The sequence below is a fragment of the Anomaloglossus baeobatrachus genome, chromosome 12 (genome assembly GCF_048569485.1).
Source record: "Anomaloglossus baeobatrachus isolate aAnoBae1 chromosome 12, aAnoBae1.hap1, whole genome shotgun sequence".
NCBI classification, from domain to species: Eukaryota; Metazoa; Chordata; class Amphibia; order Anura; family Aromobatidae; genus Anomaloglossus; species Anomaloglossus baeobatrachus.
This window is the reverse complement of record NC_134364.1, coordinates 25,901,672-25,921,671: the sequence shown is the minus strand read 5'-3', so window position 1 is coordinate 25,921,671 and position 20,000 is coordinate 25,901,672. Positions and strand designations below refer to the sequence as shown.

General features: G+C 48.9%; 1 protein-coding gene across 5 annotated transcripts in view; it reads left to right on the top strand.

Moving 5' to 3' along the window:
* The window catches only part of FMN1 (formin 1), a 367,097-nt gene that overhangs the window by 315,873 nt on the left and 31,224 nt on the right, over window positions 1-20,000 (top strand). For all 5 annotated transcript variants that reach the window (XM_075330787.1, XM_075330789.1, XM_075330790.1 and 2 more), the window contains 2 exons: window positions 12,969-13,020; window positions 15,035-15,184. In XM_075330787.1, the coding sequence (XP_075186902.1) occupies window positions 12,969-13,020; window positions 15,035-15,184 (202 nt within the window). The remainder of the gene's footprint in view (window positions 1-12,968; window positions 13,021-15,034; window positions 15,185-20,000) is intronic.

Genomic DNA, 20,000 nt, shown 5'->3' with positions numbered 1-20,000 from the left:
TCCCTTGCATGCTGCCCCCTCCTCACAATGTCCCTTGCATGCTGCCCCCTCCTCACAATGTCCCATGCATGCTGCCCCCTCCTCACAATGTCCCATGCATGCTGCCCCCTCCTCACAATGTCCCATGCATGCTGCCCCCTCCTCACAATGTCCCATGCATGCTGCTCTCTCCTCACAATGTCCCATGCATGCTGCCCCCTCTTCACAATGTCCCATGCATGCTGCTCCCTCCTCACAATGTCCCATGCATGCTGCCCCTCCTCACAATGTCCCATGCATGCTGCTCCCTCCTCACAATGTCTCATGCATGCTGCCCCCTCCTCACAATGTCTCATGTATGCTGCTCCCTCCTCACAATGTCCCATGAATGCTGCTCCCTCCTCACAATGTCTCATGCATGCTGCCCCCTCCTCACAATGTCTCATGTATGCTGCTCCCGCCTCACAATGTCCCATGCATGCTGCTCCCTCCTCACAATGTCCCATGCATGCTGCTCCCTCCGCACAATGTCTCATGCTTGCTGCTCCCTCCTCACAATGTCCCATGCATGCTGCTCCCTCCGCACAATGTCTCATGCTTGATGCTCCCTCCTCACAATGTCCCATGCATGCTGCTCCTTCCTCACAATGTCCCATGCATGCTGCTCCCTCCTCACAATGTCTCATGCATGCTGCCCCCTCCTCAGTGTCCCATGCATGCTGCCCCCTTCTCACAATGTCCCATGCATGCTGCCCCCTCCTCACAATGTCTCATGCATGCTGCCCCCTCCTCAGTGTCCCATGCATGCTGCCCCCTTCTCACAATGTCCCATGCATGCTGTCCCTCTCCATGAGCTCCTAATGCTGCCTTCCTCTTTTCCATAATGAGACCTTCATGTTGCCCCACTCATGCTAAGACCACCACACTAACGCTTATGCTGAGACCCCCCACACACACACTACCCCACTCTTGATATTGACTCCCCTACATTGCTCCACTCCATACTGATCCCACACATGCTGCCCCTTCTTCACAATGAGCTCCCAATGCTGCCCCCTCTTATTCTGAGTCCTTACACTCCCCCCACCCAATCAATTTTGTCATTGCACTATCCCTCATCCCTTGTCCTCTGTCTCTAGCATTAGCCCCTCTCTCCCACTCCCCCAGCATCAGCCTCTCTCCCCCAGCATCAGCCTCTATCTTCCCTCAGCATCAGCCTCTCTTCCCCAGTCTCAGCCTTTGCCTCCCCCCAGCCTCAGCCTGCCCCAGTCTCCGCCTCAGCCTCCCTCCAGCCTCCCTCCAGTCTCAGCCTCAGCCTCCCTCAAGTCTCAGCCTCAGCCTCCCACCAGTCTCAGCCTCAGCCTCCCTCCAGCCTCCCCCCAGTCTCTGCCTCTGCCTCCCTCCAGCCTCCCCCCAGTCTCTGCCTCTGCCTCCCTAAAGCCTCCCCCCAGTCTCAGCCTCCCTCCAGTCTCAGTCTCAGCCTCCCTCCAGCCTCCCCCCAGTCTCAGCCTCAGTCTCCCTCCAGCCTCCCCCCAGTCTCAGCCTCCCTCCAGTCTCAGCCTCTGCCTCCCTCAAGTCTCAGCCTCAGCCTCCCTCCAGTCTCAGCCTCAGCCTCCCTCCAGCCTCCCCCCAGTCTCTGCCTCTGCCTCCCTCCAGCCTCCCCCCAGTCTCTGCCTCTGCCTCCCTCCAGCCTCCCCCCAGTCTCAGCCTCAGCCTCCCTCCAGTCTCAGCCTCAGCCTCCCTCCAGCCTCCCCCCAGTCTCTGCCTCTGCCTCCCTCCAGCCTCCCCCCAGTCTCTGCCTCTGCCTCCCTCCAGCCTCCCCCCAGTCTCAGCCTCAGCCTCCCTCCAGTCTCAGCCTCAGCCTCCCTCCAGCCTCCCCCCAGTCTCAGCCTCAGTCTCCCTCCAGCCTCCCCCCAGTCTCAGCCTCCCTCCAGTCTCAGCCTCTGCCTCCCTCAAGTCTCAGCCTCAGCCTCCCTCCAGTCTCAGCCTCAGCCTCCCTCCAGCCTCCCCCCAGTCTCTGCCTCTGCCTCCCTCCAGCCTCCCCCCAGTCTCTGCCTCTGCCTCCCTCCAGCCTCCCCCCAGTCTCAGCCTCAGCCTCCCTCCAGTCTCAGCCTCAGCCTCCCTCCAGCCTCCCCCCAGTCTCAGCCTCAGTCTCCCTCCAGCCTCCCCCTAGTCTCAGCCTCCCTCCAGTCTCAGCCTCTGCCTCCCTCCAGCCTCCCCCAGTCTCTGCCTCTGCCTCCCTCCAGCCTCCCCCCAGTCTCTGACTCTGCCTCCCTCCAGCCTCCCCCCAGTCTCTGCCTCTGCCTCCCTCCAGCCTCCCCCCCAGTCTCTGCCTCTGCCTCCCTCCAGCCTCCCCCCAGTCTCTGCCTCTGCCTCCCTCCAGCCTCCCCCCAGTCTCTGCCTCTGCCTCTCTCCAGCCTCCCCCCAGTCTCAGCCTCTGCCTCCCTCCAGCCTCCCCCCAGTCTCTGCCTCCCTCCAGCCTCCCCCCAGTCTCTGCCTCTGCCTCCCTCCAGCCTCCCCCAGTCTCAGCCTCTGCCTCCCTCCAGCCTCCCCACAGTCTCTCCCTCTGCCTCCCTCCAGTCTCCCCCCAGTCTCAGCCTCTGCCTCCCTCCAGCCTCCCCCCAGTCTCTGCCTCTGCCTCCCTCCAGCCTCCCCCCAGTCTCAGCCTCTGCCTCTCTCCAGCCTCCCCCAGTCTCAGCCTCTGCCTCCCTCCAGCCTCCCCCCAGTCTCTGCCTCTGCCTCCCTCCAGCCTCCCCCCCAGTCTCTGCCTCTGCCTCCCTCCAGCCTCCCCCAGTCTCAGCCTCTGCCTCCCTCCAGCCTCCCTCCAGTCTCAGCCTCTGCCTCCCTCCAGTCTCAGCCTCTGCCTCCCTCCAGCCTCCCCCCAGTCTCAGCCTCTGCCTCTCTCCAGTCTCAGCCTCTGCCTCCCTCCAGCCTCCCCCCAGTCTCAGCCACTGCCTCCCTCCAGTCTCAGCCTCTGCCTACCTCCAGCCTCCCCCCAGTCTCAGCCTCTGCCTTCCTCCAGCCTCCCCCCAGTCTCTGCCTCTGCCTCCCTCCAGCCTCCCTCCAGCCTCCCCCAGTCTCTGCCTCTGCCTCCCTCCAGCCTCCCCCAGTCTCAGCCTCTGCCTCCCTCCAGCCTCCCCACAGTCTCAGCCTCTGCCTCCCTCCAGTCTCAGCCTCTGCCTCCCTCCAGCCTCCCCCCAGTCTCAGCCTCTGCCTCTCTCCAGTCTCAGCCTCTGCCTCCCTCCAGCCTCCCCCCAGTCTCAGCCACTGCCTCCCTCCAGTCTCAGCCTCTGCCTACCTCCAGCCTCCCCCCAGTCTCAGCCTCTGCCTTCCTCCAGCCTCCCCCCAGTCTCAGCCTCTGCCTCCCTCCAGCCTCCCCCCAGTCTCAGCCTCTGCCTCCCTCCAGTATCTGCCTTTGCCGCCTCACCCCCCCGCATGCGCAGATCTCTGGTCTGCATTAGAGACACTCCCACGCTCCTTATGAATCCACTTACCTGCTCCAGTGCCCGCCGCCATCTTCCTGGCTCACGTGAGTATCCTCTTCTGACACCGGCTTCCATCACGGCGTCCTCCACGGCGTCCTGCTGTGAGCTCTGCATGTGACGTCCACACAGCAGTGGACGCAGCACAGAGGAAGGAGCTGATTGGCGCGCGCCTGTGACCCCGGAAGTGCAGGCGCCGGCAGTTCCGGGGTCAATCAGCTCCCTGTGCTCGGCGGCCACAAAAAAAAATGTAAAAAAAAAAAAAAAAAAAAAAAAAAAAATTTTTTTTTTTTTTTGCTGCCAGAAGGTGCCGCCCCTCACAATCTGCCGCCCTAGGCACCGGACCACGGGTGCCTAATGGTAAATACGGCCCTGGACTACATATTTATGGAATTTGATTGAAGTTTGGACTGGTAAAAACAAAAGTTTATCCTAAACGTTTTTCAAACTCTCCAAGCATTTTTCAGCAAATGTTTTCTATTTTATTTTTACTTTTTAGTTAATTTTTTTTCTTTAACTTTGCAGGCACGCATGCGAGTGTTTTAAAAAACCTGAAACAAACACATATATGTATATATATTTTTTGTGAAAATTAGCTGGTAGCAGCCGGTCGGGGCTCTATTGTTACTGTATCTGTTTTTAAAAGTACTGAGCGCCCGAGCATGGTAGTGCTCACTCATCACTAGTTACGAGTACAGAGCACCCGAGCATGGTAGTGCCCACTCATCACTAGTTACGAGTACAGAGCACCCGAGCATGGTAGTGCCCGCTCATCACTAGTTACGAGTACAGAGCACCCGAGCATGGTAGTGCCCACTCATCACTAGTTACGAGTACAGAGCACCCGAGCATGGTAGTGCTCACTCATCACTAGTTACGAGTACAGAGCACCCGAGCATGGTAGTGCCCACTCATCACTAGTTATGAGTACTGAGCACCCGAGCATGGTAGTGCCCGCTCATCACTAGTTACGAGTACAGAGCACCCGAGCATGGTACTGCCCGCTCATCACTAGTTACGAGTACAGAGCACCCGAGCATGGTAGTGCCCGCTCATCACTAGTTACGAATAATGAGCACCCGAGCATGGTAGTGCCCGCTCATCATTAGTTACGAGTACTGAGCACCCGAGCATGGTAGTGCCCGCTCATCACTAGTTACGAGTACTGAGCACCCGAGCATGGTAGTGCCCGCTCATCGCTAGTTACGAATACTGAGCACCCGAGCATGGTAGTGCTCGCTCATCACTAGTCACGAGTTGTAGTGTGTAAAAGTCTATGGGGGACCACGGGGTCCCCCATTAGCTTCTCATAGGCCAGATCAGTTACCCATACATTGCACTGATGAGGGGCAATCACCCCGAAACAGTGTCTGCAAATTGGGATTCTAATCTGGCATATATCCTAAGTCATAAGAAAAGGCCTTTTTAGAAGGCCACTTTTGACTTTTAGGATTGCTACTTCCAATAGATGGCGCTAGAGTTTGTCTCCTTTCCTGGAGAGACAATTTAAAAGTCTATGGAAAGCCAGACACTACTATGGACATGAGATTACAATATAAAGTCCACACTAGGTCCCAATGGTCTTTGAAGATGTTTTGTTTTCTCTTGCGTTTTATTGCATGCTTGAATATGAACAGCTTCATGTTTCCTTTCCAACACTTGAGTGCTGTTTCTCCTTCGGCCTGTTCTGCCCACTCTAGTCAATGCCGGTCCGCTGCCTCTGAGCCCCTACAGACTTATAATTCATCCCGTTCCTCTTCTGAGGTTATTTTATTTTATTAGGATCATATTGTTACAACATGTTCTGGCCGTGTTGCAACTTTTACATAAATAGCATTTGAAGTGTGCTGTGTGAGGGAGATCTTCGACAGATGGCATGCAAGTGGAGAAGACCCTGATCCTTACAATTGGGAAACATGCAGATCATGCTCAGACACCTTGTAATACTTTGTTGGAAGAGCAAGTTACTTAAGAACCTGTTCATGTAGTTCCAGGTCTTGTTCAGTAACTGAAATCTGTCAGGGAATGGCGGAGGGTTTTTGGGATATTTTGCTATTGTTGCCAGAAAATAGACCTTTTGCTGGATTGATGAAGATGGTTTGATAGAGAACTCACTAGGCACGATGGTGCTATAGTTATCCCATTACGAACGTTGCGCACCATCCCTAGCTTGCATGTGTAGATTATTTGCTTCATTATTACGTCACACAATCGAGAAGAACAGTGGATTGTGGCTACAAAGAACAGTATAATTCAACACTTGCATCGGATGTACTGCTATTATTATTATTTATTATTATAGCGCCATCAATTCCATGGCGCTTTACATGTGAAAGGGGTGTACATAATAGGGACAAGTACAATAATCATAAACAATACAAGACACAGACTGGTACAGGAGGATAGAGGTCCCTGCCCACGAAGGGCTCACAGTCTACAAGGGATAGATCAGGATACAGTAGGTTAGGGTAGAGCTGATTGTGCGGCGCTGTATCAGACTGAGGGTTACGGCAGGTTGTAGACTTGTCGGAAGAGGTGGGTCTTCAGGTTCCTTTTGAAGCTTGCCAAGGTAGGCGAGAGTCTGATGTGTTGTGGCAGAGCATTCCAGAGTATGGGGGAGGCACGGGAGAAATCTTAGATCCCACGTCTGTGTGCTCGGTTAATAGTTACCGTAAATCGGTTGGTGGCAGCAAGTTTGTGCCAAGGATCATTGTGGGGCGGCCAGTGAGATTTGGGGAGGTTTTTTATATATTCCGTCCGCGGAGGTCGGGGGAAAATATACCCTACTCTCACCAGGAGCCCTTCAAGCATCGGCACAGTAGAATAGCGGCCTCCTTGCTTATTGTCGGGCAATTCCATAATTGGCCTGACTATAAGAGGGGCGCTAGAGAGCGCGTCACATTGTCTGTCGGTCGGGTGGTATAAAGGAGGGGAGTGACTCCCGCTTGTTACCCCCCCGATCGTGACATAGTGGAAACTGTTTAACGAGAACCTGTCAGGTCCCCTATGCCCCCCAACCCATCAGCATTCATACCTGGATGCCCAAATCCCTCCCTAATCAGCCCTATATAACACTATTCACTAATATGAATGTTTAAAAAAAAAAAAGACTTGTAAACCTCGTAGTCCCAAGATTAATTAATGCCTTGACTAGTCAAAGGGGTGTGTGTTTCCCGACTAGTCGACCCTCATTCCATGCTATCACTCCCCTGTGGGTGTGATAACATGATTTCCATGAGCTGGCATCACCACCAGCTAACTGAGATCTAGCGAATGTGCGCCGCTCATTTCGGCAGCATCAGTGCGCCTTTGAAGCGGAGTGTACTCTTCCCGTCTTCCTCAGGTACACTGTGCATGACCGAAAGTTCAGAAGACAACTCATGTACACATTACCTGAACTTTTGGTCATGCGCAGTGTGCCTAATAAAAATAAGACGTATACGCCCTTCTTCAAAAGCGCACTGACACTGTCAAAATGAGTTGTGCGTATGCGCAAGATCTTCAGGAGCTGGTAGTAATGCCGGCTTGTAAAAATCATGTTATCACACCCAAAAGAGAGTGATAGTTGTTGTGGGCAGAGGAACAGACCGTGGTAGAGGGGTTGCTCGAGACGCTCGTATCCGGGGTCGTTGCAATGGCTCGAGGGGAAGCCGGACCCGGGCCTGAGCGCCCGCCTGTCGCCCGCAAGTGAAAAAGGGGTAATATACATATTATGCAGTGATTTTGGTGGCACTGCCGCTGGAGGTGGTGCCCGGGGCTGATGGAGTGGGGTAGCTGAATGTTATACCCTCCACGGGTATGGGAGGTGTTGTCCCGGGACCCCGGTACAGGTGGGATGGTGTGACTGAGTGCAGTCTGCAGGGTTGGATCGGATGGTGCCGGTGTACTCACTCACAGTTCTAAAATAACTTGACACAGAGTCCAGATGGTAAACCAAATTACCAGTAGCCAGTAGCCTCTGGTGTGTTCGGATCCCGCACCCCGGTACAGTGGAACAGGGGCCCTTCCACTTTTTGATTCCTTTGTATTAACTACTCCATGTGAAATGGGGAAGTCTGCTCCCGGTGTTACTGTCTTTTGGGAGCTGTGGCCCACGAGAACTGACCCGTGGGATCTTAGCAGGCAATTGCGGAGCCCTATCCCCCTCGTTGGGCTTCCATCTCGCTCTATCTGGGCCTCCTGTGGGACGAGACTTGAAATCTTGTCCTCGGCTGGTCAATTGGTAAGGGGCTTAAAGCTGCTCCTCGCCCTAGGGAACAGGTACCCTGTCTGTGCACGGCTCCGGACCAGGTTCCCGCTGTCGGTACCTGCAGGCTACGACCCTGCCCTGGTCAACTTAAGGTTTCCCGCGACTGGATCTCCGTCGCCTGTGGCCCGGTCTACCGACTGTCACAGTCTACTGTGACACCCTGATTTTGTCAGGGCGTCACATTAGCACGGAAAGAGGGCTGACTAGTCAGGGGAATCAATGCCCTAGCAACTAGTAAAGGCGCTAACTAGCTTAGGAACAGTAAGGTTTAGAAGTCATTTTTTTAATCATTCATATTTCTGAATAGCATTATACAGGGCTGGTTAGGGAGGGAATTTGGGCATACAGCATTACTGAGATAGGAGATGGAAGCTGGTGCTGATGAGATTCTATGATGATGGGAGGAGCTAGATGCAGAGGGAGGAGCTAAACAGCTTTTCCCCCCTCTTCCATCTTCTATCTACATAGATTCTCATCAGCACCAACTGCCATCTCAGTAATGGGAAAGTCTTATCCGAATACAGATTTTACCTCTAATTGAGATTTTTAATCAATTCTGGCAGAGAAAGAAGCAAATTTGTCTGATAAGATGCATTACAAAATTGCTTATTTTCATGTGTACTATTGATTTATGAAATAAAAAATTAAAATGATGGTTATGCTTTTAAATGAGGTCTTTCAGTCTAACACAACAGGCAGGTAATAGGGGGTAGAGAGGGAGAACTGCAAGTACAACCTCCGCGTCTGCATGCATCAGCGTTTAGGTTCTCTTTTTAAAGAAATGTTACTGTAAAAATTGATTTTTCGGCCAAAACATATGCATTTAAGTAAAAGAAAACCTTCCCCAATGGTGTCCATAACATTTATGCTTCTTTTCATTTTCTGCCTTCGCCCTCCAACATCTCTATATTTAGAAGTAAGGCTATGTGCGCACAGTGCGTTTTTCGTGGCTTTTTTTGCGCGTTTTTCGGGTGTTTTTGCGCTCAAAACTGCATGACTTTGCTTCCCCAGCAAAGCCTATGATTTTTTTCATTTTTGCTGTCCGCACACAACTTTTTTTATATATATATTATTTTTTTTTGCTGCGTTTTATAAGGTGAAAAAAAAAAAATGGTCATGTCAATTCTTTTCTGCGTTTTACTGCATTTTCCACCCATGCAATGCATTGGAAAAACGCAGCAAAATGCAACCAAAAATGCACCAAAACGCGGCAAAAAACGCATGCATTGTGACCGATGTGTTTTTGCCGCTGGTGCGTTTTTTGCGGCAAAAAACGCAGCGTCAAAAAAATGCAGTGTGCGCGTATAGCCTAACAGATAACTACAGCAGGGGCCTTAAATACGATGCATCATGGTTTTTGGTGATTGCGTTGTTGTAAATAATTGAATTGAGAATACTCTTATGTGTCAAGAGTAACAAAAGCTTTTAAGGTTTTATGAGCCAAATACACTGTAAACTTCCATGTATTTCCGTTAAGGACGCGGGGTCCGCTATATGTATATGCTTCTGCAGACCGTGTCTTGGCTATAGGAAAAGGGAAGAACATCGATACTCTTGGTTGTTTCTTACTGGCAGCTACGCTGTTACTTAATTTCCGAGCAACGTCAAAACAAATTTGATGCTATCCATCTGGGCTTAGCTGGTGCTGACCGGAGATTTACTAGCTGATGGCAGGAGGCTTGTGCCAATGAGCTGAAGAACGTTGTGTTGTGATCAGTTGGGTTGCGCACAGGACAGGCCAAAATTTTCATGTTAACCACCTTCTTGAAAAACTAAAAATAATAATGCGTGATAAGCCTGTCTATCATTACTGTGCTCTCGTAATCTAGTGCAAGGTGTTCAGATTGCGTTATTGTTTACCGCAGTGCCCTAAAGAGTCACCGAGCCTACAGCGTTACACTTTGCCTATCGTGTCACGCATCTTATATAGAAAGTATCATACATGAGAAGATTCCAATTTGACTCCAACATGTGGACTCGCCCGAATATATGATGAAAACAAACTTTTACATAGACTTCTAATATTCAATAAAATTTACATGGGTGGAGATGATCAGACCCGTGGATGCTGGGGTTCTGCGATTTTTGCACCGCCCAGCGCTTGGCCGTAGCCGAGCTGCCCTGATCCGGGCTCGTTTCTGGTGGGTGGCTCGAGCGCCTCCAGACTCGGGGGTCACGTCGCTCTGAAAGGAGTTTGCTAGCGATCTCGATGAGGGGTGTGATGGTGGTTAGATAGGTGCACGGCCGGAGCCGCGCTTGAGTTTGTGACCCCACCCATGGGATGTGGTGAAGGTAGACACCACTGTTGTGGTTACGGGGCACCCGCGGGAGATGGTCGTGCAGCAAGATGTTAACCCCTCCGTGGGCAGGGATGGTGGCCCCGGGACCCGTTGGGGAGATGTGGTGGCTGGATGGTGCAGGGCGATGCGCTGCTGGATTGCACTGTTGTACTCAGTTAGTAATGGACACACACGAGTCTCTGATAAACAAAGTTGATGGTGGTCAGTGCCTGCAGCCGGCTTCGTCTGGTACCCCACCTGGTTTGGTGGTCTTGCCTTTCTCCTGCACCTGTAGTATGTGATGACTGCCTGTGCCTCAGCAACGGGAGTCCGCTTCCCGGCGTGTATGTGTCGGAAGAGTCAGTTTGCCCGCAGGCGCTGGCCCGTGGGATCTCTCTGCCTGTGCGGTGGCTTTCTATCCCCCTCTGTGGGCTGTTGCCATCTTTCGGGTCTTGGGATGGGTAAGGACCTAAGGTCCAGATCTCAATCAGTTAATTCGACATGGTCCAGTGGTTTCTGGACCTTGTACTGGGTCTGAGTACTCCTCTGGTGCTCCGGTTTCCAGTCGGTTCCCTGGTTCGGTACCGGCGGGCCACTACCCTGTCCCGGTGCCTTACGGTTCAACCTGGCCATTTTCCCGGCTCCTGCAGGCCAGACCACCGTCTGCCTCCTTGCCACGGTACCAGGGCTACGACCATCAGTGTGGTTGCTGCAGACCTGTCACCACAGGCCTGCTGCACTTGAACTTGACACTTCAACTCCTCACTCAAACTGTTTCCTGCCTCAGGCCCTCTTGACTCCTTGGTGGGCATGGCCAACCACCTGGCTCCACCCCCTGGTGTGACCATTGGACACTGAGAGGCGACAAGGGTTTTAAGGTTGGCTGCAGTTACCTTTTTAGGGAGATAGGTGTAATGCAAGGGCCTACCTGTGACTACCTGGCTAGTCCAGGGCGTCACAATTTCAGCTGGACTTTAGATAAAGTTACTTAGGTTGAAAAAAAGACCTAGGTCCATCTAGTTCAACCTTCCTCCACCAGTTCTACATTTGGTCACTAAGTCATTTATAACCAACAATGTTGTGTACTGAGGAAATCATCCAGCCCTGATATAAAAGCTGTTATAGTATCTGCCATTACTACCTCTTGTGGTCGGCATTCCAGTCTGACCGCTCTAACTGTAAAGAACCCTTTCCTATTTAGCTGTCGGAATCTCTTTTCTTCTACTCGCAGTGAGTGCCCCCTGGTCCTTAGTATTGTCTTTGGAAGAAATAAGTCATGTGCCAGTGCTTTGTATTGACCACACATGTATTTATACATATAAATGAGATCTCCTCTGAGACGTCTTCTTTTTTTCTAAGCTAAACATATCTAACTTTTCCAACCTCTCATCATATGGGAGGCCTCCATTCCTTGTAGTAGTCTAGTTGCCGCCTTTGAACTGACTCTAACTTCTGAATGTCCTTTTTAAAATGTGGAGCCCAAAACTGGATCCCATATTCTAGATGTGGCCTTACAAGTGGTTTATAGAAGGGTAACAATACGTTGGGATCCCGGGATCTAATTTCTCTTTTTATACACCCTAGAATCTTGTTTACTTTAGCAGCTGCTGCCTGACATTGAGTGCTGCTGCTCAGCTTATTTGTAATGAGAATACCCAAGTCCTTCTCCTGTTCTGTAGTCCCGAGTTTACTTCCATTTAATGTGTACGCAGTTATAGGATTACTCCGTCCTCGGTGCATTACTTTACATTTATCAACATTAAATCTCATTTTCCAAGTATCTGCCCATTCTGACATCTTATCCAGATCTTTTTGTAATATTATACTATCAAGGTGAGTTTTTAATATCCTACATAGTTTGGTGTCATCAGCAAAGACTGACACTTTACTAGCAATCCCATCCACAAGGTCATTAATAAAGAGATTAAAAATAATTGGTCCTAGCACAGATCCCTGCGGCCCCCACTGCTGACTATAGCCCATTTAGGGAATGTTCCATTTATGACTACTCTTTGTTTCCTATCTTTTAGCCAATTCCTTACCCAGTTGCATATAGTTTCCCCTAGTCCTTGCTTCTGGAGCTTTAGTATAAGGCTATTATTTGGTACAGTATCAAATGCTTTTGCAAAGTCTAAATAAATCACATCAGCTGCGTTACCAATATCCAGGTTTGCACTTACCCCCTCATAGAACCCCAACAGGTTGGTTAGACACGACTTATCTTTCATGAATCCATGCTGTTTGTCAGTTATCATATTATTTTCTGCAATATATTTTTGCATGTCATCCCTTAAAATGCCCTCAAAAACTTTGCATACTACTGATGTCAGGCTTACTGGACGGTAGTTGCCTGGATCTACCCTCTTACCTTTCTGGACTTGACCTGAGCCTCCATTGGAAGCCATTGGGCAGTTTGCCCCTCTGCCCACATACAGCCAGCCATATACAGATCATTTCCGGGGGAGAGTTGAGGGTTTTTTTGTACACTCTACATCCTATAACGTTGTTACCCCTTGAGAGCCATTCAGAAGACTGCAAGCGGCTCCCACCAGGCCGAGCACCGAGCGTACCGGAGCACAACTATTTGAGAATTGCTTTTTAGCAAACTGTAGCCAATTTTGTCATGATTATTCTAGTAAGAGTATTTAGTAATTACCATTTCTCTTATCCATCCCCTGATTACTACTTTTGTAGCCCTGTCAAGGGTTTTTGTCTAAAACGGACTTCTGAGATGTAGGTTTCTTTACGGTGCATTCCCCCACCCATTTTTCCTGCTTTTTAGCTTCAGCCATTTTTTACTTTTATTTTGTGGGTATTCCACTGAAGTAAATGGAGTGTAAAAAAAATAATAAAAAATAAATAATAATTTCTATTCACACATTTTCCCTGCCTTGTTGTAATGTAAATCTTTCTGCAACAAAAGTAAGAATTAGGGCAAACTCTGATTTTATAAACTCAAGTTTTGTTTTTCTTTTTCAGCCAAAGATGAACATAAAACTGAACAAAATAACCTAAGTAAAGCACATACCAGGTACTCCTTATACTGCTCCTTGTAAAAAAAAAAAAAAAAAAAAAAATTCTGTCAGTAATTCGTGAGTTATGTTTGTAAATGTCATATTTGGAAAAATCTAAAGTATGCCCGATCACAGAAGTAGAATTATAAATGTTCCAGATTATTATAAATAGTACATTTCTACAATCTGACCAACAATGAGGATATCCGCATAAGAAATTAGCCAACCAGTACGTGGACACACACATTATATGAAAGATGGTTGAGCATCCATTAAGCCACCGAACACTCCTAATGCTGGTGGCCCATTTTAGTCCGTTAAGTCTTGACTTGTATATTCAATGAGATCGTCAGCAAACAAACTATTCTTTCAAAGTAAAATCCTTCATGGAATAAAGATTTTTTGTTAATTCGTATACCTTAAAGAGGTTGTCCACATCTTTTACCTTGATGGCCTATTCTTAGGATAAGTCATCAACCTTTGGCAGAGATCTGACACCTTGCACCCCCATCGATCAGCTGTTCTCAATGACGGAGGTGGGCGGCCGTAAATGCTTAGTTCTGGAGCTGCCCCTCAATTGATAGCTGTGACTGAGTATTGCACATCCAACTCCCACTCAGATCAGTGATCTGAAGGAGATGAATGTGCAGTACCCACCTGTGGCAGCTATCATTGACGGGGCAGCTCCGGAACGGATTTCTGGCCCTGTTGTCAGCAGCTGATGCGCGGAGTGTTAGACCTCAATCAATGAATCATTGATGACCTTTCCGAAGGATAGGCCATCAATGTAAACATAGTGGACAACCTCTTTAATGCTTGTTAACATGGTGGACTGATATCCACTCAAGCTTAGGTTAGGTGTCCAAAAAAGGGGTTTATACTAACCTATTATTTATAATTATGCAGTGTACAATGGTGGGTATGATGTAGAACAAATGACTGCATTGATCCCAGATATTTCAAATTGCGGCTGTGATTTTCTTTCAGATTTTTACCATATCAGGAATCTATTGATATATCATACATGTCTTGATATAATTAAAAATGAATCAGTCAACAACTAAGATATCAATATGTGATAACATCTACATTTGTGAATATAGTAATTTGCAGTTTCTTTTGAACATTACCATTATACCACTGTAAGACGAGAGAGAGGGATCGAACGAGCGAGGGAGGGATCAAACGAGCGAGGGAGGGATCGAGTGAGCGAGAGAGGGATCGAGCGAGCGAGAGAGGGATCGAGCGAGCGAGAGAGGGATCGAGCGAGCGAGAGAGGCATCGATCGAGCGAGCGAGAGAGGCATCGAGCGAGCGAGAGAGGCATCGAGCGAGCGAGAGAGGCATCGAGCGAGCGAGAGAGGCATCGAGCGAGCGAGAGAGGCATCGAGCAAGCGAGAGAGGCATCGAGCGAGCGAGAGAGGCATCGAGCGAGCGAGAGAGGCATCGAGCGAGCGAGAGAGGCATCGAGCGAGCGAGAGAGGCATCGAGCGAGCGAGAGAGGCATCGAGCGAGCGAGAGAGGGATCGATCTCTATGGCTGTATGGAGACAAGTGCCAAAACCTCAATAGGAGCACCTTTTATATGTGCAGCTCATTATGAATTGGGCATCTATATGCCAATACTGCTCCCATGGGAGTGGAACTTAGTGGGGGCAGAGCCGGGGGTCTTGTGCCCGGATGGTGGCTGCCTTGGCCAAAGTATATAGATATAGGATTGAGGTAGTGAACTTAATCTTTGGCCCTGGGGAAGGAAAGTTTAGTTCCAAATCTGATGACCTTTACTCTTTCTTTCAATACGGAGCTAAAACCTTCACCGCAAACTCACAATAACATCACTATTTAGTGTAAATGGGAATCCGACTCTAATAATCCCTGTATATGCCTGGTTTTATAGTTTGTATGTAGTTCTGATTTTAGGATTCTACTGGTTCAGCCAACTATTATTTAGAGTTAGGGGTACGAAGGTCAAAGGAAAATATTTTTTTCATCAAGACTTGTTGTTTGCTGATAGATTTTATTCCTCCTTTCAGCTTTAAAGAAACTGTTGGATTTTTTGGTGCCAAACCAAAGGCGGGTGAGAAGGAAATCAGCCCCAACTCCTTCTTTGTGGTGTGGTACGAATTCTGCTGTGACTTCAAGGCTGTGTGGAAACGAGAGAGCAAGGTCCTCTGCACAGAAAGGTACGTTTCCAATCAAGGCCCTTCCTTGTATTACCCAGCATCTGGGCCGCCCAAATTACACTCACTCGTTCCACAGGCACCTTTGTTTTCTTTTCGGATCAAATGGACATCAAGGGAAGGTGATTTCCCCCCTAGGGCTCCAGAGGGAACCCGCCAGCGGCCGCCTGTCCTCACGAAAAGATAAACACGCCAGATCCGATAAGTTACACTTTTCTTTACCGCTTCCAATTACTTGCTAGTAAAATGAAAGGAGACCTTTGCTAATTTGGAACAGATTCCCCCGCCTTCTCTTTTTGCTTTTTTCCTCTTATCGTTTTTTTGTTTTTTTTCCTTATTTTCTCTGGTGTCTGACTTAAAATGAAGCTGATGTTGGCCCCAGCAGTCATATGCCACAAACTCCAACCTTTCTGAATGGACAGAACAAGTCGGATGTTTGTTTTCAGTAGTCGTAGGTCACAATCTGAACAACGTGTGGGCATTTTGGGATTTGTCATCCTGCGGTCTGATCTGAACAGACGTGAGTTCATGAAGTAGCCGCTTTCCCTCTATACCGCGGTGTGGAAACATCATAGCATGAACTTTTGGTAAATCTTTAATCCATGCAGGAATATATTCACATCTATTATTACAAACTATACTTATTTATGTAATACAAACATTTTCCAACAATACAATATTTAGTAATAGTTTATAAGGTAATTCGGCATTACTGCTCTGGTGAAGCAGTCCGTCCAGCCTTGACACCAGAGGTTTAAGGGGAGAGGAATCTCTATACGTATGAAAATAAAATCTATAAGGAACTAAAGGCAGAAATATCAATTTCCTTCATATTGATCTTGTATAAATCAATACTTATTTTACAGTTGATTAGATGTTGGAAAATCCTAACATCTCTTTTTCGGAATTAGTCTGTTCAGTCTAAAACCCAAATTGCTTTAATACTAGTTGCAATGTCAAACTCCTTGACGGGGCTTACCACTAGCCAGTTATACTTGCTTTGAGGTCTGAGCATTGCTTCAGTATACCTCAAATTCAGAGATTTAAAGTTCCCATACACTGTTGAACCCACCAATATTGAGGGGGGAGAAACGACAAACATTTTGTGTGGAGGCCTCCCTACTCCTACGTTTGGGGAGAGAAGGCTTCAGAATCCCTAACTTCTATTGCCTGTAGAAAAGTCAACAGACAGAGGAGTCTGGTAGCTGATATTTCCTGGTGAGCAAAAGAGAATCCCTTATCCAAGCCTAAAATTTCTGTGTATGGGGGAGTTAAGAGCGATAGCTGTAGGACAAACTGTCAATTGGCCAACAGGTTTGGGGGATTTAACTTGAAGCTCCTGAGCCTAAAGGGGGCTTTACACGCAACGACATCTCTAACGAGATGTCGTTGGGGGTCACGGAATTCGTAACGCACATCCGGCCTTGTTAGCGACGTTGTTGCGTGTGACATGTACGAACGACCGCTAAATATCAAAAATACTTAATTGTTGATCGTTGACGCGTCGTTCAAATCCCAAATATCGTTGCTGCTTTTGGACGCAGGTTGTTCGTCGTCCCTGAGGCAGCACACATCGCTATGTGTGACACCCTGGGAACGACTAACACCGTAGCTGCATCCTCCGGCAACGAGGTCAGCGTGTCTTTCATGCGGCTGCTCTCCGCCCCTCCGCTTCTATTGGACGCCTGCCGTGTGACATCGCTGTGACACCGCACGAACCGCCCCCTTAGAAAAGAGACTGTTCGCCGGCCACAGCGGTAAGTACATGTGACTGGTATTAGCGATATTATGCGCCATGGGCGGTGATTTGCCCGTGACGCATAAATGACGGGGGAGGGTGCAATCGGCAGCGACATCGCTAGCAATGTCGCTGCGTGTAAAGTGGCTTTAAGGCTTGTTTCATGCATCAATCTGTGACGCCCTGGGCAAGCCAGGGGTCACAGGTCATGACACCACCACACCCTACACCCCAGATAGGTACACCAAAGCTACACAAAAATCCTTGTTGCCTTCCTCCAGGGGCTGATGTCCACACCAGGGGGTGGGCCAGGCGGTTGGCTCCGCCCACTGAGGAGTTCACAGCCCTGGAGGCAGGAAAACCAGGCAGAACAGTGAGAAGTGGAGTTCAAGCTAGGGGAGTGAAGGAGAAGGAAGTGGTAGAGGAGCTAGTGAGAAGAGTAAGAGTGACAGAAAAGTGACAGTTGAGAAAGCCTGAAGTTGGTCCGGGTGTGTGCCCTGGACTGAGACAGCAAGGTCAGCAGACGGCGGTGGCTGTCTGCAGGAGAGGCTACTCGGAGGCTGCCGAAAGGACCGTGGACGGGTGGTGGCCCGGCGGTACAGGAGCGGTATACGAAGAGCAGCCAGCACCATTGGCAGGGGCCTTTCGGATCCCGGCAAGGCTAGGAGTCGCCGTGAATTTGCCAAATCCGTCAGTAAAGGGGACCTCTGGGTCTCCCAACAACCAAGTCCCGATTGAAGGCAACAGTCCAACCATTAGAGAGAGACACCGCCACCGCCAAGGCACCAGTTTCTCAGGGCCAGCGCCTGCGGGCAGAGAGGGGCTCCTCCGGCCCATATCCAAGCCGGGGAGCGGGTTACCGGTGGGAACCCATCGCTACCAACAACATCTTAGGTGCAGGAAAAGGGACCGTCACCGTCAACTACTGGGGAAAAGCAACAGCAGCCGTCCGTTGGAACAGTCTTTCCAGCCGTGTGTTTTACCGAGAACTGTGTCCCCGTCTCAGGCTGAGTGAGTACCACAGTGCCGTGAGGCACAGCGCTGCCCCCGCGTCCCTGCACCTCACCAAGCCCTGCACCGGCACCGCCATCCCTCATCACCCACCTCATCACTGGGCCCCGGGACGACCACCCCCCTACCCACGGAGGGGAGAACCAACAACTTGTCTTGTTTATCTATGTACAGTGTTTTATTAATTTCTATCCTACATCCAGAACAAGGATAGCAACATATTTAATAATAAAAATTCTAAAAGGTTATAACCCCTTTCTAGCGCTGGTTATTGAGGATTTATTAAAAATCCCACCTATTTTTCTTTAGAACCAACAACTTTGCTGCTCCCTGTCACCGCTCCCGGGATCCCCATACAGAGCAGCGGTGGTGTCCATACAATCACCACAACCGTGGGTGGCGTCACGGACAATAAACTATCCCAAAAACCAAACCCCTTTCACTCACGGGCGAGGAGCGCCGCTCGAGTCCCCGGGATCCGGCACATCGCTCGAGCCACCGAGCAGCAGCAGGCCGCGGCAGCCGGACTCGAGCAGTGGGAGAGCGCAGCGTTCTCTCCTCCGCCCGCGACACATCTTTTCGCCTGATTGGCGGTTCCGGCGCACTCCAGTACAGTGTATACAGTACAATGGCAGCACGACAAGCTCCGATCACATGCTGTCATGTGACCGGAGCATGTGACCCGGAAGTTGCCGCGCTGCCATTGTACTGAATCACACTGTACTGGAGTGCACCAAATCTGACAATCCGGCAAAAAGCCGGATGTGTGAAACTAGCTTAAATGCAAAATTGGTAACAGGGCTCCCCACCAATCTTGTGTAATAGCATCTTTCTATGTGGTCATTCTACAGCTCTGGAGCTCTACACCACCTACTTCAGTCTTAAAGTACTACGACTTCCATGAAGACAAGTATCCTGGCTTTGATATTTATCATCTCCAAAAAATGTTCCAATTGGAGATGATCGAATCTTTTGAAAATCAAAATTGCCAGGCCTGTTGAATTTTTTAAAAAAGAAAAAAAAAATATATATTTTCAGCAAATCAATTCACAATACGGCAAAACCTTGAGTTGCCCTGTTAAGAGATGTCAAACAATGGAAAAGGAGAAAGGGTTAATTTCCTGCTCAGCCACACTGTCCAAACGATGTAGATTAAATAGGATTTATTGGTCAACATGTTTTAAAACCCTCAAAGGCTTCATCAGGACAATCCTTCGAGGGCTTTGAAACGCATTGACCAAAAAATATTTAATCTACAGCATTTGGACTGTGTGGCGGTGCTGGAAATTAACCCTTTCTCCATGTTCTACTGTTTGATCTCTGCGTGGGTTCTGCAGTGGCCTACAGGCATTTATTGTGGTTGTGACCTGCACAACCACATAAGGTGAGCCTCTCAGAGTTTTTTTTTTTTTCTTATTTGATAAGACCCTATTTGTGCGATTTTTCTTTCCAGCTCCTATTGACTATAAATATATGTGTAACACTGGAAGATATCCTATGACCGTGTTCTACCATTTTAAGCTATATAACACCAACACAGCCTTAGTATATCCGTGACCTCACCATGTATGGTAATCAACAGACAAACTTCGGGTTTTGTTTTTTTATTAAAAAAACTAAAATGGTTAAAAATTACTATTACTATGGAGTAAATAGGAATTAAATTAAAAACATAAGTTTTTTTTGCTCAGGCTATTTTTCTCAGAACACTGACTCAAACTGATGGTGTCACTGTCAGAGGTAACAATAACTTGCTGAGAATGATATAAGTGATGTGACATAAATTCCATAGTGTCCTCTGCTTCCTTCCCACCAATACACTTTCTGAAGGCAAAGAAGGCCAAATTTGACCTGCGTTTGGTAGTACTACTGCCCTTACAGCTGGTGCTAATGGTGGTGGAGATTCTTTCCTGCTAGTGGCACTCATGGTTTTAACCATGGTATGTTTTTCATTTTACACTACCCTATTCACTTTTTTTTTTTTTGCGTACATTTTGTTCAACATTATTACTTTTTAACAAAGTTTCAACCGCAATTCTTCAATCCTTACTTAAAAAAACAAAAAAAAAC